Source organism: Scylla paramamosain, unplaced genomic scaffold (genome assembly GCF_035594125.1).
Source record: "Scylla paramamosain isolate STU-SP2022 unplaced genomic scaffold, ASM3559412v1 Contig44, whole genome shotgun sequence".
Taxonomy (NCBI): Eukaryota; Metazoa; Arthropoda; class Malacostraca; order Decapoda; family Portunidae; genus Scylla; species Scylla paramamosain.
The window spans coordinates 457,501-485,000 of NW_026973709.1; the positions used below are offsets into that span (position 1 = coordinate 457,501).

General features: G+C 39.6%; 1 protein-coding gene and 1 long non-coding RNA gene across 10 annotated transcripts in view; one reads left to right on the forward strand and one right to left on the reverse strand.

Moving 5' to 3' along the window:
* The window catches only part of LOC135098099 (syntaxin-binding protein 5-like), a 24,801-nt gene extending 9,343 nt beyond the window's left edge, over window positions 1-15,458 (reverse strand). The window contains exons 1-6 of one of the 9 annotated variants that reach the window (XM_064000302.1): window positions 15,441-15,458; window positions 14,397-14,593; window positions 13,412-13,483; window positions 12,813-12,909; window positions 12,364-12,553; window positions 4,150-4,395 (exon numbers count right to left, since the gene is read on the reverse strand). In XM_064000302.1, the coding sequence (XP_063856372.1) occupies window positions 4,150-4,275 (126 nt within the window). In that variant the 5' untranslated portion in view covers window positions 4,276-4,395; window positions 12,364-12,553; window positions 12,813-12,909; ... (1 more) ...; window positions 14,397-14,593; window positions 15,441-15,458. The other 8 variants (XM_064000301.1, XR_010266560.1, XM_064000309.1 and 5 more) reach the window with 8 other exon arrangements.
* Window positions 15,459-24,700: 9,242 nt separating this feature from the next.
* On the forward strand, window positions 24,701-25,478 carry LOC135098094 (uncharacterized). The gene is made up of 2 exons (XR_010266547.1): window positions 24,701-24,838; window positions 25,144-25,478. It is a non-coding gene; the product is annotated as an uncharacterized LOC135098094 (long non-coding RNA).
* Window positions 25,479-27,500: the final 2,022 nt, after the last annotated feature.

Here is a 27,500-nt window from a genome sequence, read left to right on the forward strand (position 1 = left end):
TTACTGAGAAAAAAGCAAATAAGTTATGTTAATCTGACTGCCATTGCAACCAAATCAATCTGAAATAATTATGCTTAAGTTTTTTTCAATATTTCTCTATATATAAAAGGAATTATATACCCATACTACACCCATACATAGATCATTCATCCATACACACACCCTATATCCCTTCACCCATAGGAATGTATATTTACTGAGAAAAAAGCAAACCATTGCAACCAAAACAATCTGAAATATGCTTAAGTTTTTTTCAATATTTTTAAACATGTAAAGGGAATTATATACCCATACTGCACCCATACATAGATCATTCACCCATACACACCCTATATCCCTTCACCCATAGCAATGTATATTTACTGAGAAAAAAGCAAATAAGTTATGTTAATCTGACTGCCATTGCAACCAAAACAATCCGAAATATGCTTAAGTTTTTTCAATATTTCTCTATATATAAAAGGAATTATATACCCATACTGCACCCATACATAGATCATACACCCATACACACACCCTATATCCCTTCACTCATAGCAATGCATATTTACTGAGAAAAAAAGCAAATACTTTATATTAATCTGACTGCCATTGCAACCCAAACAATCTTAAATATGCTTAAGTTTTTTCAATATTTCTCTATATATAAAAGGAACTGTGTACCCATACTGCACCCATACATAGATCATACACCCATACACACACCCTATATCCCTTTACCCATAGCAAAGTACACTTACAGAGAAAATTATGGTTTTAAATATCGTATCACTCTATAAAAATACGTCATTAAGAACTTGTACCTTTGTTTGCGTTTGTTTGTGTCCCTGCGTACATGACAGTGATGAGACGCATACACACACAAACGTACACTTGAAGCACACACACACACACACACACACACACACACACACACACACACACACACACAGAAAACAGTAACAGAACAACAGTATATTAGGAAGTAGGAATTTTTCACTAATACTGCACCATACTCATGTATCCCTTTGTTCCCAGTGGTGCAGGAAGGACTCGTCTACCTGCACCACTGGCCACTATATAACACGTCACTGTACCTTCACACTGTACCATTAGAAGCGCCACTGTGTTGAACTTCCAAGAAGTTTGAGACCTTCTACTGTTCATGTCACTGTAGATTTTTACTGTAGCTTATGACTTCAATGGTACCCAACATATCTGCTTACCCTGTATCACTGTACCTAACCTAACATAACATAACACAACTTAACCTAACCTAACTTAACCTAAATTAACCTAACCTAACTTAACCTAAATTAACCTAACCTAACTTAACTTAACCTAACCTAACTTAACCTAACCTAACTTAACCTAACCTAACATAACTTAACCTAACTTAATGTAACCTAACCTAACCTAACATAACCTAACCTAACTTAACCTAACCTAACTTAACCTAACCTAACTTAACCTAACTTAACCTGACCTAACATAACCCAACTTAATGTAACCTAACCTAACCTAACCTAACCTAACCTGACGTAATCTAACCTAACCTAACCTGACCAGACTAAAATATTAAATAAATAAATAAATAAATTAGGAAAGGAAAATGTGTAGTAGTAGTAGTAGTAGTAGTAGTAGTAGTAGTAGTAGTAGTAGTAGTAGTAGTAGTAGTAGTAGTAGTAGTAGTAAACTATCATTATGTAGTCAAAGCTAAAATAGTCAAATTAATATCAATTTCAGCCTAACCTGCACTGACCTGACCTAAGCAAAATTAAACTAAACCTAACCTGACCTGACCTAACTTAACCTAACCTAACTTAACCTAACCTAACGTAACCTAACCTAACGTAACTTAACCTAACCTAACCTGACCTGACTTAACTTAATGTAAGCTAACTTAACCTAACCTAACTTAACCTAACCGAACGTAACTTAACGTAACCTAACTTATTCTAGAGTAACCTGACCTGACCTAACCTAACCTGACCTAATTTTGATGAACTGAAGCTAACCTAACCTAACTCAGCCGACCTAACCTAACCAAACCAAATTATATAAAAATAAATAAGTAAAATAACAAAAAGAAATAGAAAAAAATGCATGATTCAGGATTCCGAACCTAACCAAAAAATTAGATAAAAAAAAACGCAATAAATAAATAAATAAACAAATATATCGGAAGAAAACGAGAAAAAAACAGTCTTACAGGTGTTTTTGAGGTACTATGGCACGTGGTACACAGCCAAGTCCTTCTGCTGCACCATTAACACCACAATGTACACTGACATGGTACACCAACAGTGGGAGTCTTGCAAGTTCATCCACCACTCTCGGAAATCGTTTACAAGGTCTCGGAACATCACAGTTAGGTTAAGTTTTTGGGGTACAGTTTCAAGGTACAGTGACGCATGCTACAGTGGCTTATGGTGAAGGTAGACAAGGCCTTCCTGCACCATTAGCACCATAGGGTACAGTGCTGTGGTACTGTAGCATTGAAATTTTAAGCACACGAGAAAAAAAACTATTTTTTTTTAGGTGAGGGCCAGTTAAGTTTTTGTGGTACAGTTTCAAGGTACAGTGATGCATGGTACAGGGGCTTATGGTGAAGGTAGACAAGGCCTTCCTGCACCATTAGCACCATAGGGTACAGTGCTGTGGTACTGTAGCACTGAAATATTAACCACACGAAAAAAAAAAAAACGATATCTTTTTTTCAAGTGAAGGCCAGTTAGGTTAATTTTTTTGGGTACAGTTTTAAGGTACAGTGACGCATGCTACAGTTGCTTATGGTGAAGGTAGACAAGGCCTTCCTGCACCATTAGCACCATAGGGTACAGTGCTGTGGTACAGTGACATCAAGAAATTAAGAAAACAAACTGAAGATTCATTCACCTCCTAGACCCAAAGCATACATTCATACTTTTATCATTACAGGTACAAATCTATATATACAGTGACACATGACAAATATATACATGCATTTTCTATGTATGGGTATTGTATAGGACATGTCATTCCCCTTATGTACGGAGAAATGAAAAAAAAAATTAAAAAAGGCAAATTTGAAAGCAATGTTTTGGCAGGGTGAAGTGGGCACAGTTAACTTGCATTTTTCTCACTACTGCTATATATCTACAGGTAGTGGGGTAGAGGGTAGATGTATGGATATATAATCTATATATGGACGCTGTATGGAACTATGGATAAGCGCTGATGAGGAGAAACTAGCAAAAATTATAACGAGAGTCCGCCTGATGAGAGGACGGAGATGACACGATCTAACCAATACTATTTCATGAAAGGCTTGGACTATTAAACTGAGACATGAATAGTAAATGTATGTATGTATGAACTATGTATGGTCAGTATATGGGCGTATAAATAAGCGTAGGAGAGGAGAAATTAGCATAAAGGTTAATATTATCAGTCTGGGATCACAGAGAGAGAGAGAGGGAGGGGGGATGGAGATGCAGGCACAGGTGACGCTGACTAACAAACTATCTTATTTAACTACAGACTAGGACTATCGGGCTGGGATGTGAATAGTAGATATATAAATGTATAACCCACCTATGGGCGTCGTGTGGGCGTGTGGATGGGCGTGAATGAGGAGAAACAAGGAAAAAAAAGAATGGCACCGATGTTTTGGGGAAGGGGCGGGGAAAGGAAGGAAAAATATGGAAAGATTATCTTGTTATTTTTCCTATTATAGACACATTTTTACATGCATAGAAAGTCAGGGTACATGTATCAATGTATAATCTATGTATGGACGCAGTATAGATGTATAAATAAGCGTAGCAGGGAAGAAATAAGCAAAAATGTTAGCGACAAGGCGGATGTTTGGGGTCGGATGATGGGGAGAGGAGTCCAAACACGTACTATCAGACTATCTCACTGACAGCTTGGACTATCACGGTTATACATTCATGGCAGATGTATGGGTGTATAAACTATCTATACACGCAGTATGGCGGTAACAATAAGCGCAGGAGATAAGAAAACTGAAAAAAAACGAATGAAGAGAGGGCCAAGTTGGTGACAGGCAGCGGAGGGGAGAGAGAGAGGGAGGCGGACATTGAAGAACCATTAATGTCATTGTATCTCACTACTATTTTGGACTATCAGGCTGATACGTGCAGGGTGAGCAGGTGTGACTATTACCTTCGCGATCTGGAAGGCATCAGCTTGCAGAGTCTCAAAAATTTGTATTTCCTCAACCTCTTGCTTGTTGGTGGCCTGCACGGAGGACCTGAGCCCATCAAACACAGTCTTCGTAAATCTCTTCATCTTTCACGTTACGGCCTGTTGCGTTTGACCTGACCTTGACCTGCAGGCTTACATGGCTCTACAGGCTAGGGGAAGGCCTGGGGCACATGTCTGGCGGGTCAGGCTAGGGCAGGCTGCAGGCTGGGAGACAAGATTCGCTATTACACTTTTCGATCACTGAAATGAACCGAGTAGCTGCGCGCGCCATGACGTCAGCTAGGAAGATGCCAGATTTGTTTCACTCCCCTGGTCTGGCACTGTAAGGCTCTATGTGGCACTGTACGCACTCACACACCTTATACAGCCCATACACACCTGCACACACCCATACACGAACCACCAGCACCTCTAAAACAGCGAAGGGAAATATTGTACAGTCTCCAACGCAAGCAATGTCTGCAAACCCGATTTTACATTTTGAGACCACTGGCACTATACAAGGCACCCTACTCATACACACACACACACACATACACTATACAAAGCCATACACACACACCCATACACCCTTAACAGCCCCAAGAGGGAGGAAAATTAAGAAGTATACGGTTCTATTGGCACCATGGCACTTATGGCACTGTGGCACTAGAGAAGGCCTGTACACACACACACACACACACACATACACACACATATATACACTATACAAAGCCATACACACACACCCATACACCCTTAACAGCCCCAAGACGGAGGAAAATTAAGGAGTTCACGGTTCTATTGGCACTTATGGCACTGTGGCACTATACAAGGCCTGTACACACACACACACACACACACACACACACATACAGCCATACACACGTACATAAAGAATCAGACTCTTTCACTCATTCAATTAACAAAAAAAAACCCAGACTATTCGCCACTCAAAAAACATAATATTTTTTCAATGGCACTGCGGCATTGTGAAGCCACCATGCAAAATATTTACACTCGTATTATAAAAAAAAAAAAAAACTGGAGGGTTCATTAGTTTGATAAAGCCTTCAAATGCACAGAGAGAGGTTATAATAGTAATAGTAATAGTAATAGTATGTTGCAGGAGGGAGAAGGAGGAGGGGGAGGAAGGGGAGCGGAAAAGAATGAAGATCTCTCTCTCTCTCTCTCTCTCTCTCTCTCTCTCTCTCTCTCTCTCTCTCTCTCTCTCTCTCTCTATCTATCTATCTATCTATCTATCTATCTATCTGACTATCTATCTATCTATCTATCTCACATTAACAGGTTGTAATTGTTGTCATAAGGTAGAAGTGACATTAACAACATTTCTATATAACGAACACGAGAAATACTTAAGGAAAACGTAAATTTATGATATTTTAGGGTTGACTCAAGTAAATTTAAGAATAAACAATTACTTATATATGTACTATTCAAAGTAGTATCTATCTGTCATTTATAGCACTACTACTACTACTACTACTACTACTATTACTTATGCAGAAGGATGGGGGAGAGAAATTAGGAGGAAGAGGAGGAGGAAGAAGAGAAGAAGAAGAATTTTTGTAAGTCTCTCTCTCTCTCTCTCTCTCTCTCTCTCTCTCTCTCTCTCTCTCTCTCTCTCTCTCTCTCTCTCTCTCTCTCTCTCTCTCTCTCTCGTTCTTTCTCTCTCTCTCAAAAAAAAAAAAAAAAAAAAAAAAAAAAAATATATATATATATATATATATATATATATATATATATATATATATATATATATATATATATATATATATATATATATATATATATATATATATATATATATATATAAATAAAATAAATAAATAACTAAATAACTAAATTGAAAAAAACAAACAAAAAAGAAATAAATAATAATAAACAAAGAAAAATAAACAAAATTTACCAAAAAATAAATAAATATATATGAACATAAACAAAAAAATCGTCGTACATTTTGTAATAACTATTTAACACCGCAAACTCCCGCTCTCTCTCTCTCTCTCTCTCTCTCTCTCTCTCTCTCTCTCAAGAAAAGATACATAATTACGAAATCATTAATAGTAGTAGAAAGGCTATTTTATATATATATATATATATATATATATATATATATATATATATATATATATATATATATATATATATATATATATATATATATATATTTCGCCAATAAATAATTATAGTCGATTCATATAACAGTAAATGTTAACACTATCGCAAAACTATCATAAATTACACTGTATAACAATGAAAAAAAAAAAGCGGAAATGAGACTATCCTTTTCTAGAGTTATTTTTTGCGTAGATTACGAATATAACATCCGTTTCTTTCTGTGACCCTCCAGTTCTTCGTAAATAGCAGTGCCCGCAATGTCTATCTGAACGGTATTTTTTGTTGCTTTTACCCAATGAGTGGAGGCTGTTCATAGATGGATCCCTTTACAGCATAAAAGCAGTTCTGTTGCACATTGGGAACACCATGCCTTCAGTTCCAGTTGCTTACTCAGTCATTTTAAGAGAGACATATGAGAACCTTGCTTTTATTCTAGACCGCATAAGTTACAAAGAGCATGAGTGGTTAATTTGTGCAGACTTGAAAGTAGTATCCATACTTAATGGGCTACAAACTGGATACACCAAATTGATGTGGTTTCTTTGCAAGTGGGACAGTAGGGCCAGATCAGAACATTATATACGCTCAGAATGGCCATCTGGGGAATCTATGACGCTTGGATGCCATAATGTAATTCATGAGCCACTAGTTAAGAAGGAGAAAATCATTTTGCCACCACTGCATATAAAACTAGGCCTAATGAAGCAATTTACCAAGCACTGCAACATAACAAGCCATGTTTCGAGTATCTCAAAGGGATCTTCCCTAAAATTAGTGATGCCAAGATTAAAGAGGGTATATTTGTAGGCCCTCAGATTCGCAAGCTTATAAATGATGAGGACTTTGAGGCGACAATGGATGAACCTGAGCTAGCGGCCTGGCATGCATTCAAAGATGTATGCAGAGGGCTTCTGGGAAAGCACCAAGAGTCCCAGCGAGAGCGTAAAGTGGAGAGGCTAATCAAATGCTACCAAGATCTCGGATGCAATATGTCACTGAAGATACACGTTCTTCATTCTCATCTGTCCTTCTTCCCAGAGAACGCAGCAGATGTGAGTGATGAACATGGAGAGAGGTTCCATCAAGATATAGCGTCAATGGAAAACAGGTACAAGGGAAAATGGAGCCCTGCTATGCTGGCTGACTTCTGTTGGAACCTGAAGCGTGACACGCCTGAGACGTCTTATAAAAGAAGAAGTAAATACTAGATTGTACGTTAATACATTATATAAAGTTAACAAACATTATATATTAATTAAATAAATACAATGAAGACATTTAATCTGACTTTGGGAGCAAAATACATTTATGGAGTCTTGGAAATCTCTATTAATTGCATAATTATTAAAACAGCGATTTACAAAAAATTGTGACGTGGCATGAAATTTTTGTTATCAAATTTGAATTCAGCACAATGAACTTCATAATAAAACGCACATGAGAACTATGTGAGATCAATTCAATTTCTCTTTAGTTTGCGTTAAAATATTTTGTTTTCTCTAGTACTTCAATTTTCAAGATGGCCGCCGCCCACTCCTTGGAAATCATAGGGTCGAAAGTCTTCCAATATGCATGTTAATAGCGACCATATTGTCTTTACCTATATAAAGTATTTTTTTCCTCTTTTCTTTAACTTTCTTGCACTAAAAACTGATAATTAATAGTACAAAACAACACAAATAATTGATAAAATAGAAGACTCTTACACTATCCTAAAAACTGTCTAAAATAGTATTGGAAGATTCAATTATTGTTTTAGTTTATGTTAAAATTCTCCGTTTTCTCTAATGCAAGACAGCCGCCGTTCTCTTTGATCTCCCTTGTTTACAAACAGTAGGGTCGAAAATCTTACAAATTTACGTGTTTATATAGACCTTATTGACATTACAGGGATTGCTAGAGAGAGAGAGAGAGAGAGAGAGAGAGAGAGAGAGAGAGAGAGAGAGAGAGAGAGAGAGAGAGAGAGAGAGAGAGAGAACGAAAAGAAGAGAAGGAAGAGGAGGAAGAGGAGAAGGAAGAAGAAAAAGAAGAGGAAGAAGAGGAAGAAAAGAGGAGGAGAAAGAGGAGGAGAAGGAGGAGGAACAAACAACAATAACCTCCTCTTCCTCCTCCGCCTCCTTCTCTTCCTCCTGCTCCTCCTCTTCTTCCTCCTCCTCTTCTTATTCCATTAGTTCCTTTCTCTACTACTACTACTACTACTACTACTACTAGTACTAAATTTATCTGTGGTGTATACCTCTCACCTAACTCCTCTGACTATAAGAAATTGTTTGACTACTTAACTTCCGAAGTGGAGCACATTCTGACCCTCTTCCCTTCTTGGAGACTTCAATGTTCACCACCAGCTTTGGCTTTCCTCTCCCTTCACTGACCATCCTGGTGAACTAGCCTACAACTTTGCTATCCTCCATCACCTAGAGCAATTGGTGCAACACCCTACTCGTATTCCTGACCGTCTTGGAGATACGCCCAACATTCTTGACCTTTTCCTGACCTCTAATCCTTCTGCTTATGCTGTCACCCTTTCTTCTCCGTTGGGCTCCTCCGATCACAATCTCATATCTTTATCTTGTCCTATCACTCCAATCCCTCCTCAGGATCCCCCTAAGCGAAGGTGCCTCTGGCGTGTGTTTTTGGTGTGTTTTGAAGGTGTTTTGGTGTGTTTTGATGTGTTTTGAAGGTGTTTTGGTGTGTTTTGGTATGTTTTGAAGGTGTTTTGGTGTGTTTTGGTGTGTTTTGAAGGTGTTTTGAGGGTGTTTTGGTGTGTTTTGAAGGTGTTTTGGTGTGTTTTGGTGTGTTTTGAAGGTGTTTTGAGGGTGTTTTGGTGTGTTTTGGTGTGTTTTGAAGGTGTTTTGAGGGTGTTTTGAAGGTGTTTTGGTGTGTTTTGGTGTGTTTTGAAGGTGTTTTGAGGGTGTTTTGGTGTGTTTTGAAGGTGTTTTGGTGTGTTTTGGTGTGTTTTGAAGGTGTTTTGGTGTGTTTTGAGGAGGTATTTTGGTGGTTTTCCTTGGAATGACTACTGCTTCCGTGTCAGAGAGCCGTCTTTGTGTGCTGAGCGCATAACAGAGGTGATAGTGTCTGGCATGGAGGCGTACATTCCTCACTCTTTTTATCCTCCTAAACCTTCTACACCTTGCTTCAACGCCAGTCAAGTTAGTGGAGACTGGGACAATTGTTTAAACACACAACCGCCAAATTTGAAATGAGCCCTGCGGTGTTTACATTGACAATTCTTCATCTATTGTATGACCTTGTGTGAAGTCATTGAAAAAGCGTGTGTTATTACCAAATGTTTAATTGTCATGGAAGAATTCAGGTAGACTCTTTAAATTAATCTATACAGCTTGGGTCTACCACAGATTAACGTACGCTCTGCACCACATTATCATACGCTCTGCACCACATTAAAGTACGCTCTGCACCACATTATCGTACGCTCTGCACCACATTATCGTACGCTCTGCACCACATTACCGTACGCTCTGCACCACATTATCGTACGCTCTGCACCACATTAACGTACGCTCTGCACCACATTAACGTACGCTCTGCACCACGCTATGTATACTATCACCGCATTTCATTTATCATTCTTTTTTCTTTTCGTTCATAATTTGTTCTGTATTATATATTATTATGTATTTATGTATTTATTTATTCGTCTCCATTATCTTCATTTTTTCTTATAATTTATGTATTATAATTTAATCTCTCTCTCTCTCTCTCTCTCTCTCTCTCTCTCTCTCTCTCTCTCTCTCTCTCTCTCTCTTAATCCAACTGCCAGGAAGCACAATTTCGGTAAATTTTCTGAACCTATTAAAATTGAGAAGGAAGCAGCAATAAATCGGAATCTCTTGAAATCCATGACTCTCAATTGACGTACTGATGTTTCGATAGACTTGACAGTACATGCAGGATAGTGAATTGTTATTAGTTATTCAGATAATGACATGAATATATATAATTAGTTAAATATTAGCCAGAAGTGCCATACCATCAGGAGACACATACAAAACTATATTACATATTTACGTTAAAGGAAATAAACTATCAGCGAAAATCAACCCTTTATTGTTTATTTTATGACAGAGGGCGAGACGGGACCTGCGACTCTCAACACCAATCAACACCTGACAAACTGCGACAATTTCCACACTAAAAAATAAAACGATCTCCCTTTTTTTGTCAATAGCACTAACCACTCCCGAACACAAAAGATGAACGTAAAAATTAACCCCCCTTTAATTAAAAACAATAAAAATAATGATAATAGTAAATAAATTAATAAACAAAATAATTAAATATGATAAACTGTCTTAAATTATCTTTCCCTTTCCATGCAATCCACACCACGAGACCCAGACAGCACCACCACGTACTGCTACACCCATCCAGGGACTGAGACACCCTGCACACATCACGTCTATCTCTCTACACCCCAAAACACATCCAAAACACCCCAAAACGCATGCACACCCACCTTAAACACCCAGAAACAGCCTTATCCACCCACAGCACACCCCTAGCCACCCAAAACACACCCAAACTCCTTAAAAATACCCAAAAAAAACACTTAAAATACCCCAAAACACACCCAAACTCATCCAAAACTGACCAAAACACCCCAAAAACACACCCAAACACACTCAAAACTGACCAAAACACCCCAAAACACACCAAAACACCCCAAAACACACCCAAAACACACCCAAAACTGACCAAAACACACCCAAAACTGACCCAAACACCCCAAAACACACCCAAACACACTCAAAACACCCCAAAAACACATGAAGAATGCCACAAATGAATATAAATATTTAAATATATACACATGACACAGGGTGGGAAGGGAGTATTGAGGAGTAGGGGAAAGGAAGGGTGCAACAAGAAGCAGGGAGAGACAGGGTGTAATAAGATGAGACAAACAGCCGGACAGGGAAATTAGACAGGGTTTATTGAGATGGACAAATAGGGATAGTTTAATGAGATGCAAGGGTGATACAGGGTGTATTAAGCTATAGGGGCAGACAGGAAGGGTGTACTAAGGTGTATGAAGACAGGAAGGGTGTATTGAAGTGTGGGACAGACAGACAGACAGACAGACAGAGAGACAGACAGACAGAGAGGGAGAGATTAAAAGAGAAAATTTGAGATAGACAAAGGATATGAGAGAAAGAGAAAGAGAGAGAGAGAGAGAGAGAGAGAGAGAGAGAGAGAGAGAGAGAGAGAGAGAGAGAGAGAGAGAGAGAGAGAGAGAGAGAGAGAGAGAGTACTAATCATCTCAATCATTCAATAAATTCCTAATATATGTATAGATTTGTGTATACTAGTCTTACCTAATGTGTGTATAGATTTCCAAGCATATACCAGCATCTCTTATGAGTTTATGTGCTTATATCAGACTTAGCAAAGATTTGGATGTGTCTCTAAATATATACTAGTGTTTGTATACAAGTTTGTGTGTATACTAGACTTATTAAGAGTTTATGTGTGTTTCTAAGAGTATACAAAGCATAGCAAGTGTTTATATATATCTGTAAGTGTATACCAGTGTTTGTGTGTGTATACCAGCATCATATAGTGTTTGTAATGGTTTAAATGTACACTAGTCCTTTTTAATTGTTACCTTCTCACTATCCCAGCCCTCCAGATACACCTGAGGCACACAGCGTCACCCCAGTACAGCCCCAGGTTGGTCTGGCTAGCCCCAATGAGGATGAAAGCAGGAAACATCATTATCACCTGCTGTGGTTGATGATGGTGGCTTCTACGCACACACACACACACACACATACACACACACACACCTCAGACAGCAATTCCTGCAACAAGAGAGGACAGAACAGCATGCCAGCCACAGCAAGAGTGAGTGTGTGAACAGCCGCGGCCACCAACCAGCCAATACTTCCCTAGCAGAAGAACGCAGCCCTCACAGTCGACCCAGTGGTGAAGCCTGTGCCCAATATTATTTATCAAGACTCTCTCTCTCTCTCTCTCTCTCTCTCTCTCTCTCTCTCATCCACCATTAGCCAGTCTCTCTCCCTCTCTCACCATTGGTTGGTGGCCTGTACAGCAGACACCCAGTCATCATGGTGGAGGGATTTTCTCCAAGTACTGTACCTCCACCACTCCTTCCAGGCTCCTCCCACTTTCCTCCAGTCACTCCATAAGCTTGATAATCAGCAGCTGTCCCTCTATACCACAAGCTTTACTCTGGGCAGCTCTCTGGAGGCCTCCGAACCTGTGGGTGTAAGGTTAGGTTAGGTTAAGTTAGGTTAAGTTAGGTTAGGCTAGGTTACGTTAGGTTAGGTTGGTTAGGTTAGGCCTGTGGATGCTGTGTGGAGGAGGACAGGACAAGGAGACCAGTGGGAAGGCTGTGGAAGGCCTGTGGATGCTGTGTGGAGGAGGACAGGACAAGCAGACCAGTGGGAAGGCTGTGGAAGGCCTGTGGACTTCAAGGTAATGCAACACCACACACCAACACCAGAACAATGCTTCACCTATCCACCTGCATCCACATCACAGTCTCCCCCTTGTAGGTGATGGCAGGAGTGGTGGTGCTTGTGGTGGTGGTGCGAGGAGGCAAGGCACCCATGGCTGGAAAAGAAGGGGTGAGTGCATTGAGGCTGCAGGAAACGGTATACAGGTGTGTGGGAGGTGAGAGGGTGGGAGAGAGGGAGTGGGCACGTGGGAGAGAGTAAGTGTGTTCTATGGCAAATTATATATAGGATTTCAAGGGTGTTTTTGTGTATGATAGGGAAAATATTCATACATACATACACACATACATTTTCATCTCCCAAGCACCTCTCTTCTCTCCTCCTCTTCCCTCTTCCCCTGTCTCGTGCAATAGGTAAACACACACACACACACACACACACACGCACATTGATAGAGGGATAGATATTAGCCCAGCATGATTTAAACAACTAATATAACTATCAAAAACACACACACACACACACACACACACACTTCTCCACAAATCTGAAGGCACTGTGGTTTCCAAGCCCTCAAAGTGAATGAGAGTGTTGAGGGAATAATATTGCACCACTGCCTGCATGAACTTGTCACTAAAGCTGTCATGTGCCTCACACACCTCCTGTCACCGCTCATGCTGGCTGTCAACGCAGAACGCACCCTCCACCACTCATTGTTTGGGGTGACGGTTCTGTGGGAATGGAAGATAATTAGATTTTCTCTCATATCAAGTTGAATTGGTTTAGCTCTCTCTCTCTCTCTCTCTCTCTCTCTCTCTCTCTCTCTCTCTCTCTCTCTCTCTCACACGATTGATTTCTAAGGCCACAAAGATGATTAGCAGAGGTTTTTGTGAGTGTTTCTCCTGACAGTAATGTAGGAATGTTGTTAATTTGTCACTAAAACCATAAAAACATCCTTAAAAACCTGTGCTACTTTGAATAGAGCCTTTTAAAAATGTGTTTCTCCCATCAGTCGAGAAATGTAGTTATTTATTTACATTTTATATATAACACACACACACACACACACACACACACACACACACACACACACACACACACACAAGTGGTCTGGCAGGGAAGTGCTATGAGAAATATACAAACGCATAGCAAGGCAAGGCACACAGCTTTCACACTCACCTCACACTCACAACACTCTTTCAACACCTTAACCTTTGTTGGGGAAGAGAAACACTACTGTCTTAACCTTACAAATACACTTATTATAAGCTTATCTCTTACATGTACCAAGACAAGGCACACAACTTTCACTGTTACTCTCACCCACAACAATCTTTCAATGTGTTAACCCTTCTTGGGGAAAAGAACCACTAAAATATTATCTCCTACAAATATATTTAAACACTCACTCAGCACGCAACACCTTAGCCCTTGATGGAGACAAGAAGCACTCCTACCCAACCTTACAAAACCACTAATTAAAATCTTATCTCCTACATATACCAAAACACACAATTTTCAGCCTCATTCACTCAGCACACAACACCTTAGCCCTTGATGGAGACGAACAGCACTCCTACCCAACCTTACAAAACCACTAATTAAAATCTTATCTCTACTTCACTTACCCATCCATACACCAACCTTGTAACTCCACACAAGACAAGACACCACAGTCATCCACATCTATCTATGCCACACTGACTCCTGAAGCTGGTGGAGCATAGGGTGGACCGAAGGGCATCAGCTCCACACTCTGGGATGCCTGTGGGGGAGTTTATCCTGAGACCAGTGAGTACCTCTTCTGTATTCAGGCTCCCCTCCACCCTCTCGCACAGTACCTGAGGGCATGAGGGGGTGGTGAGAGGGTAAGAGGGTATGAGGGAGGAGGGAAGAGATGAAATGTGGTGAAAAACAGAAGAGAACACAGATGAGCAGGAAAATTGAGTGACTGGGTGTTTGAGTGAGCGAGTGAGTGATGGTTTATTGTCTGTCTGACTGAATGAATGAATGAAAAATACTTGCTAAGGGAATGAATTAATATCCACAAACTCACGCATTCACTGAATGGCTATTTGACTGACTGACTGACTGACTGACTGACTGCTGACTAAAAATGATAGGTTAGGAGGGGATAAATACTCGTAATCTCTCTTCAAATGTTAGTTCCTGATGGGGAGGAGGCCCGAGGGAGGGTCAATGGGGTCATGGCGAGAAAGCAAGAGGATGAGAGCAGCTGGTAGGAAACAGCAGCAGGCGGACGACGCTAAGGAGGGAAAAGGTTCGCTACACGAGTCTTCCCTTGTTCCCGTCAAGGTGGCAAGCTGCCTTGGTATTACTGCACTCTACTTATGATTGTTCTGGATCTCATACTGTAATCTAAACTTGGAAGTCTATATATATATATATATATATATATATATATATATATATATATATATATATATATATATATATATATATATATATATATATATATATATATATATTCAAGCTCTCAACCCTATCTCATCACAAATGAACACATTCACTAAAGCATAAGCTTCTACGAGTGTGATTGAACTAGCAAAACTGAACTGGAAATTAGAGTTGTCTTGCATTGGTTGAGATATATTAGCAATAATAATCAGTGATAATGAAGGGGAAGGTTGATAGTAAGGCGGACAGTAAACTGAACGTCGGCCTCACCAGGCAAAAGTAGCCCGCAGATGGTAGTGTCGCACGTCATAGGATGACTCATGAAGCGCGTGACGCTGGTTGTGACATGGATGCTGCTGCTCGCATCACTTATTATTATTAAAGCTCTACTTATTATTATTAAAGCTTTATTGAGCATTATAGTACATTTTTAAATATATACATATAGCACAAAATATACATGAATATACATATAATACACAAAGCGAGCACCAGCCCGCAGGTGGGGGTCTACCTCTATTAATTCGAATTATGATCAGTAATAATTATTTATTTATTCAATATCTTATATGCATAACTGGTACCAAACAAAATATACACCTTTTCTTCAAAATGCATCTCAGCTAAAACTTTTAATGCTATTTTATTTATTATTTTTTTTTTTTCACACGTCGAAAGATATTACCAGGCTTGGATTCTAAGAACATGTGGATAGTTCATTGTTATATATATATATATATATATATATATATATATATATATATATATATATATATATATATATATATATATATATATATATATATATATATATATATTCCCGTGACAAAATGTAGTTAATTACAGTTCGGTGACTATATATATATATATATATATATATATATATATATATATATATATATATATATATATATATATATATATATATATATATATATATATATATATATATATATATATATATATATATATATATATATATATATATATATATATATATATATATATATATATATATATATATATGTATGTATATAGTGTCACCGAAGTATAATTAAGTACATTTTGTCAGGGGAATTCTATGTTTGTACAAGTTCAGTAAATAAGAAAGACGTTCTGGTGAATCTATCCACACGTCTTGAAAAGACAGGAGACAACCTGAGGTTATTGTACTACTGCCCCAGATATTCAAGGAATAGCGAAAATTTCATCTTGATCAAGTCAACGATACCTCATGGAGAGAGAGAGAGAGAGAGAGAGAGAGAGAGAGAGAGAGAGAGAGAGAGAGAGAGAGAGAGAGAGTCATCAAGGTGTCATACTAAGAGCAGTTTTCGATTCGTTAAGCAGAAGATAATACATTTTTGCAATGTGTTGTGGTGATTTGTATGTTAGAAAAGTCTGGACTAGACGTTCACACAAGGATGACATTGAGTACCGCTGTCATAATGATACCATGACCAGATCAGATTCACGTTCACCAAGAGCAGGCATATTATCAACGCAAGCATTAACTTTGGGATCTCAGCTATAGGAGCACACTGCACTAACTCAAGTTACTTTCTACATGACTAATTCCGCATGCTTAAACTTCTTCCTATCCTGAAACAAACGCACAATATTATTCGTCTTCATATAACTTTTTTTTCTAAGGCGTACACTAATTTTTTTTTTCTTTCATATCCAATAATCCTTTGCGTTTGAGCCACTTTTTTTTTTAAGTTACTAGGTTTAGTGTTTATTTCTGGTGGTGAAATTCTTAAATATCCCCAAAGGTTAACCTCCAAAGAGATCAACATGAGCCCTGCACATAGAGTGTGGTGTAGAGAAAACACTGTGACCTGGAAAATAACAGTAGTTTATCTAAAATGTATGACGTACAACATGTTGGGCAGCACAAGGCAGCTACATGGAACAGGCCCACCAAAACCTTGGACCAGTAATGTTTCAGTAAAGACACAGAGAAGGTCCATGTTTCCTTGCTCCTTGGAAACAAAATAAGGATAATCATTAAAAACTTAATCCAAAACTTCAAGTCAAAAGACCACAAACTTTTTTTTTTATGGGAGATATGAGGGATTCCCTTAGGACACAGACTAATTATGAGCATCCTTTTCAGTGGATCAAGTCATGAAATACAGCATATACTGAAATCATCAAAAGAAGGGAGCAGAAAGAGACCATCTTAATTCACATAGCATTAATGTACACCTCTCTCAACAAACCTGGGCACAGATGAATCCCGAGGCTGAGTGTAGGGCTTGAGGGCTCGGGGCTGGTCTTTCGGGTCAACGTGGTACCCTTGCCTGACCTCGGTACCAGAAGGAAGGTGACGTGGCACTTCCTCCATCCCTGATTGTGGCTTTCTCTCCACCTTCATGCCCACAAACAATTTCACTGCAACAAGAGAAATTATGCACAGCCACTAATGTCAGTGGGGCAAGAAAATTTACCAGATAGGATAAAAGAACTGCCACAAATGTATTTTTATCAAAAAAGGTACTCTGCAATAAGTACATACACTGAAGAAATTCACTGAATACAATAGTGTTGATTACAAAATCTAAAAGTACAAGAATGAGTAAAAAACTGCACAAAATTTGCCAAACATGAATTTGCATAATTCATCTTTTCCAAATTGTTACTTACAGTGATCTGTCTTAATGGGTTGGAGTGTATCATGAGTTAAGTTTGTTGGAACACTAACACTGCAGTGAAATAGTGTAAAGAGACACATGCATCAGAGCTGTCTTTAGGTTACATCAGTTCTTGGCTGAACACCAGTACTATAATAGCTCATTTATAAGTCTGGTCTACCAGAATATAACTCCATTCAGCCAAAATGTAGGTCAGAATCAAAAAGCTTCAGCAGGCAGGATAATTTTTCCAAAACAAGAGTTGCTGTCTGATGGTTTAACACTGTTGCCACTCTCTACCTCACAAATAAGACAACAATAATGCACAAAGGAAAAGATTCAGTAGTATATGTATCTCTATAAGAAATGTAGACAATGGTTCGTTAACTGAAAGTAGATGAAGAATGTTTAAGATTGTATATCTTCAATCTCTACTAAGCTGAGACTGAAGATGATGATAATGAGATGATCAGATATAAAGGCAAGAAACAGAATTGCCAGGAAAGATCCAGCAATTATTCACTTATACCACTTATAGTTTGATATGGGTATCATCTTAACTAACTGGTACAAGCTTAAATAAGAATGCAACTACAGAAATTTGGGGTTATCTTACTCACATGATATAAAACTAAAAAGGATAGAAATTGCATAACAACAAAAGTAATGTCACTGCACAAAACTGGGCATACCAGTCTCCATAATAAATAAACACCAAAATGACAAGAGAAATTTTCATACATTATCTTCTTTAATCTACTACTACCATAACAAAGGCATCAGGAACATAAACATGAAATCCTGCACAACAAAAGAAGACAAGCATTGCAGCAGTTCCTTGGGCCCTAAAAGAAACTAAACTGTACTGCAATGGTATCAATCCAATCACAAACAGATATCATGGCATCAATGTAGCCAAGAGGCATCAACACTCACCTGAGAGATGGGGCAGTGCCAGTGGTAGTCTCTGAAGAGTGGAGGCGCAAGGTGGACAGAAGCTCAGACTCAGTTTCCTTCACATCCCCACCAAGACTTTTAGCCACTTCTTTGGTTGCTAAAACAAGCTCAGGTTCTGAAAAATTGAGCCCAGATGTCATTATTACTAAAAAAATAGCAGAACACCACTACAACAAATGGTTCTAATCAAATCTTATATTACAGCCTACAATTTTATGATTTCAAACAAGAAAGCTCAAAGTTCCTTAGAACTAGTACAGCATGTTAACACTTCTTTGTTTGTAAGCCCAGCATCCACTGCATCTTACTTGTAGATAGTAGTTTTTATTTGTTTACTTCTGTCAACAAATGTAAGGCAGCAACCTATTAAACAAATAGCTAAGACAAACAATAGTAAACATCACACCTGTACCATGGTGAAAGAATAATGTACATGTCTCTAAACACCACCCACTACTTATCACCATGTTTTTTAAATGTCACATGTTTAAGTGTCTAGACCTAAACTAAGACCTAAACTTGTACCAGTTTTGTGTCATAAACAGACATTGACTAAAAATAGATGTTAACTATTGCAGCATCCAAAAATTAACAATATGAATGACAATTAGGTAATAAGAAACCTACAGTAATGAGGGTACAAGTACAGTCCTCACCAAGGCCAGGCTCTGATACCGGGGATAATTTGCCTTTTCCTGCAGTTTTGGTCTTCTTCCGAGCTTTGGGACGTGACGGCTGCACTTGAGGCTCCACAGGAATATGGGGTCAGTCTGGAGATTAGGGGACTTTCAATATGATACAAAGATATTTGTACTATTTAAAATGACCACCTGGTGCACCCATCATTCTACAATACTAATAAAACATGAACATACATATTTATATTTGTGAATATTATAAAAACATAACAAGAGACTAGGTTATCAATGCCATCCAGCACTGGCATGTATAGTATTTATTATGTACTAATTACCACATAATGCAAAGTGGAACTTATCAAGCAAAATCTATTAGCAGAATTTACTGTAAGCAGGACTTCAGGAATAGTACTCTCATTGACTTATAATAACAGATTCAGATGTAGAAGATGGTGCAGCAACCACAAGTGGATGATGTAGAAATTACCCATCTGAGAGGAGAATAAAAAACCTTTTTTGAATGATGCAGCATGAAATCTTATGCAAATTGAGCTAACTATGGAGTGGTGGAATGAATGAAAAAATGCACCAAAGTAATCTGGCCAAATAAAAAAGATAAGGCACTATTTAAGTTCTAGAAGAGAGGTATATACATAAGTAAAATTCTAAGCTCACAGTAGGAGATGGAAGCCACTTGGAAGATGGAAGGAGGTAAAGGAGTGCATGCAAAAGTAGTGCAAGGATAATAAGAAGAGTGAGTGAGCAGGCAAGGAAATAAATGTTTGGATTCATAGAAATGGAAACTTTCTCATCATGACCACCTCCTTAGGCCATTCCCTGAGGATGCTAGGCAGTAGATGGTAGATAAAGAGATGAATAAATGCAATGTATTCAATCTAATCAAAATCAACAAGAGGCTTTAATGTCAGTTCTGAAAGGTAAATCACCACAATATCTATGTAAACATATGTGTTCTCACACTAGCCAAAGATGAAAGAAGATCATGTAGTTTCTTGTGGCTAGATGTCTTCTTGTCTTGTTTCTCTGCAGCAGCTTTCTCTTTTACACTGGACTCATGTTTTAAGACATGTGAGTGAGACTCTCCAGTCTTCTTTCCCTCTGTCCCCTGAAGTGGCTTATGGTCTTCTATCTGGGTTTCCAGATTCTGAGATTTAATTGATTTTTCTTTAGTTTCACCATTCTTGACAGTGGCAGCAGGTCTGGCATCACCACCACCATGCTCACACAATCTTCTGGTGGCTTTCGGCAAAGTGGCCGAGTCAGGCATGCTGGTTGTGCCGCTAACCTGGAGAACCAAATGAAAAAAAAATAATGCTCTTCTTTGTCAGTCCAATAAAAATATATATACATGTAGTGTCCTGGGAGGAAAGTCATATATTCTAAGAAATGAAAGATCAAGTCATTTTTAATTGGGAATATTCTATGGTGAAATGTTTTTAATGCCATGGTTCAGAAGTTACAGGACATTTAAATATGCATGCACATCAGTGGCAAGTGGCCGCAATGTCCTGCAACATCCAGCTGGTCGCTGTGACATTCGTTATATTTTAGTTATTATTTGCTATAGCAAGACACTGCATTATTGAATTCAGTTATATCTTTATTTTATGAAAACCTTGTTGTGTAATCAAGTAACATCCTCATGATGATGCCAACACCCACCACTGCTACCCTCTCCTCCCCTCACTCCCCCCACTTACCACTTGTACCATATTCATATCAAAATGTCCTGTAGCTTCTAAACCATGGTGTTATCTATTTCTTTTCTGGTAGTTTTTGGCCTATTTTGAATTACTCTGCATGCTTTTCCAGCAAATCATTAGTTTTTTTTTTTTTTTTACCCCTGACGCCCCATCCCTTCAAAGACTAATGATTTGCAATAAAAACAAAAAGTAGATTAATACAAAACAGACTGAAGTCCACCAGAAAGAAAATAGTTCCATCTTCACAAATAGCAGCAGTAACATTCACTCGCAATGTACCCCCCCTCCCCTCGAGGGCTCGCCCGTGGCCGCCAGTCAGCAGTCACAAATCACCACCTTCTCTGACCCAATGAAATTAATCTAAACTAAACCAATCTAACCTAACCAGGCTAATCTAATCTTGATCTTCATTTTAATGTTACAGATGGCTCGGGACTGCTCCTGGTCCAGAAGTATCGGCAACTCCTGTAGGAAAAAAAAAAAAAGAAAAACGGCAAACAGAAAACAGACACCATCCTTCACACCACTAATTCCTATATTTAATACACCACATCTTTTCCAGGAACTCCTTCACTGCCTCAATCATCCTTTCATTCGTCTCCCCACACATCCCCAGCAGCAACACCATCCAATCCATTCCTTTCCTGTCTTCACTCTGACCTTCCCCAGCTCCCTCTGCACCACTTGCATCATCTCATTTCTGTCTCTGGCATACTTCACACACTCCAGCACCATATGCTCCACCGTCTCATCCTCTCCAATGTCACACATCCGGTATACTTTGCTGCAGAACTCAGACCATCTTTAAACACCTTGCATTCACACACATACACTGTGCCCTAGCTCGGAAGAAATCATCACCCAGGCTTCCCTTATACCACTTTTCATACATTGGGGCCTCTTTCTCTCTTTACCACTCTGAATATTCTTTTGTTCCATTTTATTCTTCTATTCACTCAGTCCCACAAGTTTCACTACTATGTATCACTTTTCCACTTCCTTCCTTCCACATCCATGTCATTCACAAACTCATCAAGCATCTCTCACCATTCTCATGCATCCGCTCACCTAAAATACCTACGTGTGTATTCATGTCTCCCATAATCATTACTCTCTCCTTTCACTTTCTTATGATCTTCCTCAATATTCTATACTTCCTGCTGTTCTCTCTTGCTGCTCTCTCCCCGTCAACTGTCATGCACACCACAATCACCACCAGTGTTTCACACTTCCCATGCTCACCTGTGCACTCTGCCTTTGCTGCTAAAATTTCCTCACTCATGGCACAGTTTCCTATATCTAACTTTTCTATTCTGAAGTTCTTTTCCTTCCTATACAAAAAAAAAAAAAAGTTACTCCTCCTCCTACCCTATCTTGAACTTTCTGTCCCTTTCCAATCATCACATACTTACTACCATCCAATTTCACATCATCTTTCATCACACACACACACACACACACACACACACACACACACACACACACACACACACACACACACACACACACACAAAATGCATTCTGTCACTCTACCACTCACAGGACAAAACCTTCAACAAATCAACAACAGTGACCCAGCCAAGAGCATTCCTGCTAGGAGAGGAGGGTTTTCACAGTCTCAGGGTCACTGGGCAGGAGGGAACTGGGGTCTGTGTAGCCATGGGTTGGGTTATGGACTATATCATGCAGCTGCTTGTAAACTGTGCACACTGCCTCTGCTGTGCGCTGTTGCAGGGACCGTCTGAAGGAGGAGGAGAGCAGCAGCCTGGTGTGGGGCAGCATGAGATGGTCAGGGGCAGCCAGGAACCCATCCAGCTTGGTCTAGGATGAGGAGCATATGTATTTTAGGGATGTGAAGTCTTCAAGGTGTGCTGCTGTTCACTCTTAACTTAAGTGAATGTGTTTAATATTTCCTTATACTCTTATGAACAACACAAGAAAGGCAAACATACTTTGTTACATGACACTTTTATAATTATTACTTATAAATATATCATAACACCTGAAAAAAAGTATATTTCTATATGACAAAAAGTATGCAGTTATAGAAATTTGGATTACAATGTTAAAAAATTAGAATACAAATTTCTACAGACAACTTACAAGCAAAAACCAACTTTAGAAGTGTAGCATTAATGTATAGTTTTGAGAATGGTAAGATTTAATGTATGAACAAAAATACTCCATAAGTGGTAATTTTCATAAGTGCAGCATACAGCTATAGTCAGACCAGCAACTATGGCTGAATTCAATGCTTTATGGTGAATGTGCTCAATGGGAAAGAGCATAAGTTAAAGTACAGCATGACATCAGATAGGGAGGAACCATTCTGCCCAGGTTAGCCATGCTGCCTATAGTCAATATTAACATGCAGAGAGTGTTACCATGAATGCCTGTATGGCCAAAGGCTGACACGATGGGTGCTGGGAGAGAGGTGTGGTGGGAGGGTTGGTGATCAGTGGGTACATGGTGGCCACTCCCATGCTATGACACACACACCCCATTGATCTGCTCCTGGCTCAGTGTGTCCAGCTGGGCGTCAATCTGTCCCTGGAGGGGAAAGACACATCTTCTGTATTAGATGAGGAAAGCTGGGGAGAGAACTTGAGTAGAGCTTTAAAAGCAGCAATGGAATAAGAATATAAGGGAAGCTGCAAGAAGCCATCAGACCTACACGTGGTATAGTTTTCAACATATGTGTATGTCACCATGAAACATAACATTTTACTACACAAAGCTGAAAACTAACAAGTAACATGCATAAAAGGATCACAATAAGGCAGGCAGTCACTTCATGAAGTCACTGAGATATTCACAAGGTAAACTGTCATCAAGTTATTCATAAGAAGGTGAGGAATGAAAGGTGATGTTTTACCTGGATCATCTCTAGTTTATCCCCAGTGGTGTGGAGGAGGGAAAGTGTAGAGTGCAGCTGGTGGAAGCAGTTGAGCAGATACACAGCAGACTCCACTGCACCCAGTCCAGTTGCACTCTCACTTATCGCATTCATCAGAGGATCCACCACACAACTCACAATCTGCCAAAGGATACAAGACAATGAGGTAATGGATAGAACACTTAAATTTGCCATCTATTTCAAAACCTGTCTTTTCCTCTTTCTGTTTTCTCTTCTCCTTGTCCTTCACCTCCACAATTCCACAATTCTCCCTCATGCTGCAGTGTAAGTGGTCCTATTGATGCAATAAAGGCTTGCTGCTGCTGCTGCTGCTCTTTGGTAAATGACAATCAAGCAGTCAGTCGGTAAGCACATAACCTCTTGTCTTACACACCAGTCTCTTTGGTAAACATGTGAAGCAGCATTTTTCCTTCACTACATGCAAAATAACTATGAAAAAAAAAAATGAATAAATAAAATAAAAAATAAAAAATAAAAAACTGAATTGTCTCATGAAAAAAATAGTACAAAAAAGTTGTGGAAGTGCATTGAGATCTCACACTTGAGAGAAAAATGCAGAAAGTAGATCAATAAATAAACAACAGAAATCAACCCTTCATACATCCCTCTGTCTCTCCATCCATGGCTCCCTCACCTGCTTACAATCATGGTGTGCGTCGTCAGCCACAGTGGCGGCAGTAACCACCTCAGTGAGCAGACTCAGGGTGCGTGCCACTCCAGGTGTGGGTGCCAGTGTCTCTCCTGGCGGCTCTATCCTCTCACTCACTCACATGGCTCACCTGGTGGCACCAAAAGACAGGTAATCAAACTTGAATGACTATAAGATTCTGGCTCAGTTTTGACAAGAGAGTGATAACCCTTCAAATGACTAAGATTCTGGCTCAGTTGTAACAAGAGGTGCTGATCAGCCTTTCAAGTAATTAAAATTCTGGATCAACTTCAACAGATGGTAATCAGCTTTCAACAACAAAGATTTTGGCTAAATATTTCATATAGTGTTACTTCAACATATGTTATTATACTCTACTCAAGTGACAGTGATGTTACAAAAGATGTCGTGGTTCTCACTTGACTCTGCAGTGCTGATATAAAAACATCTTGTAGCTTAGCTGGTGGAGTTCATCAAGAGTGGCCACCAGCAGTCCTGCATCAGTCACCTGCAGGGATGAGATGAACATTAAAAGGAAGCAGAAACATGAGCTGAATATCAACAGAATGCTGAAAAGGAAGAATGGTGACACAAGTGGTAGAAGAGAACTGAAGGAGAGCAGGAGGTGACTGAGTGAACAACACAGGGAGGATTAAATGGTATACTTAAGAATGCTTATTTTAAAGTCTATCTATTATATCCCCATTAAAGCAGGGTAGCTGACACACGGCCCCTACAACATATAACATCTTGTCTCATCCTAGGAATAAACGATACAAAGGAGAAGGTACCCAGTGCTCTTACTCCCCCTTTTTAGTAACTTTTTACAAGCATGCAAGGAATGACATGGCAATAATATCAAATCTAGCTACAGAGTTACACCCAAGCCATGTTCATCTTAAAATAAGGATAAAAAAACAGGAATAACTGACCAGCTAAGCCATGTACCTGCAAAACAGTGTTGTGATAGAATCTGAGGAGGTTGCTTATCTTGTACAACATGACGGGTTTCTTGCCTCCCTCCCGACGCTGGTCTGTCACAATCGTCTGCTCAATTCTGGTTCTGGGAGGACGGCAAACACTCTCCGATACGCTGGCCACAGTACTCCTTGTCTGCTCTGTTGGGTCTGAAGGGAGTCAGTGTCAGTTGATGGTATAATGGCTGGTATTCAGGGTACTGTTTGTTCTTTGGATCTGAAGGCAGAGTCAGTGTTAGTTGCTGGTTTGAAGGCCTGCTATTCAATTACAAATATACACTCTATCCTTCAGCTTACCTAGATTGGAGCACTTGGCAAAAAGTGATTGGGCCGCCTCACGTTCAGAAGGGAGGGCCTGATGCACCCATGCCAGCATGTCCCCCACGTAGCGCAGGGGGGGGGGGTCATGTGCCTGCAGCTGTATGGGTCGTGGTGCTCCTCCAGGTCCTCCTATGGTGAGAGCATCCAGGAAGCCCCTCACCAGCCATCCTCATCTCACCGCCACCACCCACTCCTCCACCACCAGGCTGGAAGGAAGATGCATTTAAGGTTTGTACGGAGGGAAAGTAAGGATAGGAATAAGAGGACAAAGTAATACAAAGGAATACAAAGGAAAGAACAGACAGCAACAGCCCTACTGGGCCTAACGAGGCTGTCTGTGTGTGATAAGAGGAGAATTTGAGGAGGAAATGAGGATCAGAGCATGCAAAGACAAGAATAAGAGAAAGACACAGTACTGAAGTGTGTAATAAAGGAAACATGCTCACTTGAAAAGCACTGGTCTCTCCTGCAGAGCTGCTAAGGCTTGTGTGAGCAAAGGTGAGGGGTCTGGGGAGCAACACTGCCCCTGACACCAGCGGTACAGCCTCTCCAGACCTGCTTCACGGCACACATTCATTTGCTCCACCACATCCAAGGCAGTGTTTTGGTGGCCCGTCTGTGGGAAAAAAAGTGCACTTGTTATTACTGAAGTTAAAAGAGGTTCTTCATCCAGTAAATTTTAAACAGCAAAGGTCTAAGTATACTGGCATCTGATCTACATTACTTTTGATAGGCTGTAGTAAAAGAATTACATACCATCAGAGAAGAAATACACCTATAATAACTATATAATCATTGCTAAGGCTTTTGAACACAATCCTCATAGAAGAATGTGTTTAAAGAATGCAGGCCAAAGTGAGACAATAAAAAGACAATAAAAAGAAACAATAAAGCAAACAACAGTTGAATCCGGCCTTTGTGTTATAGAAAGAGATGAAAAATAAAGAGATGAGTTGAATCAAGCCTCTGTACTCTATCATTTGGCAAAACAGCTCACCACCCTGCCTCACAATACACCACAGACCACTACAGTCCACCCCAGACCATCCCAGACCACTACAGCCCACCACAGACCTGCAGGAGGTACTTGGTGTTGCTGCGTATCTTCTGTGTCTTGTCCAAGATGGTAAAGAACTCTGGGGTGATGGGAGACTCTCTGGTGGACCCCTTGATGGTGGCTACCTCATCTGGTGTCAATTGGAAGCACCTCACAAATGCCTCAGCCACTGTCTCCTGCATGTGCAGCTTGTTGCTGTGGAAGATGACAACAGTCACCATCTTTGGAACATAAGAACACAAAAAAATAAGGGAAGCTGCAAAAAGATATCAAGACACTTGCCTAACTAAACTTGGCACCTCACAAATGCCTTGACCACTGTTTACTGCGTACGTACCTTGTTGCTGCGGAAGATGGCTGTGATCACCATCTTGGACTATTCTAAGAGAGGAGTTGTCAATTCAAGATATCCATTTCAAGAGAGGAGTTATAAAGATGCCAGCCTAACTAAACTTGT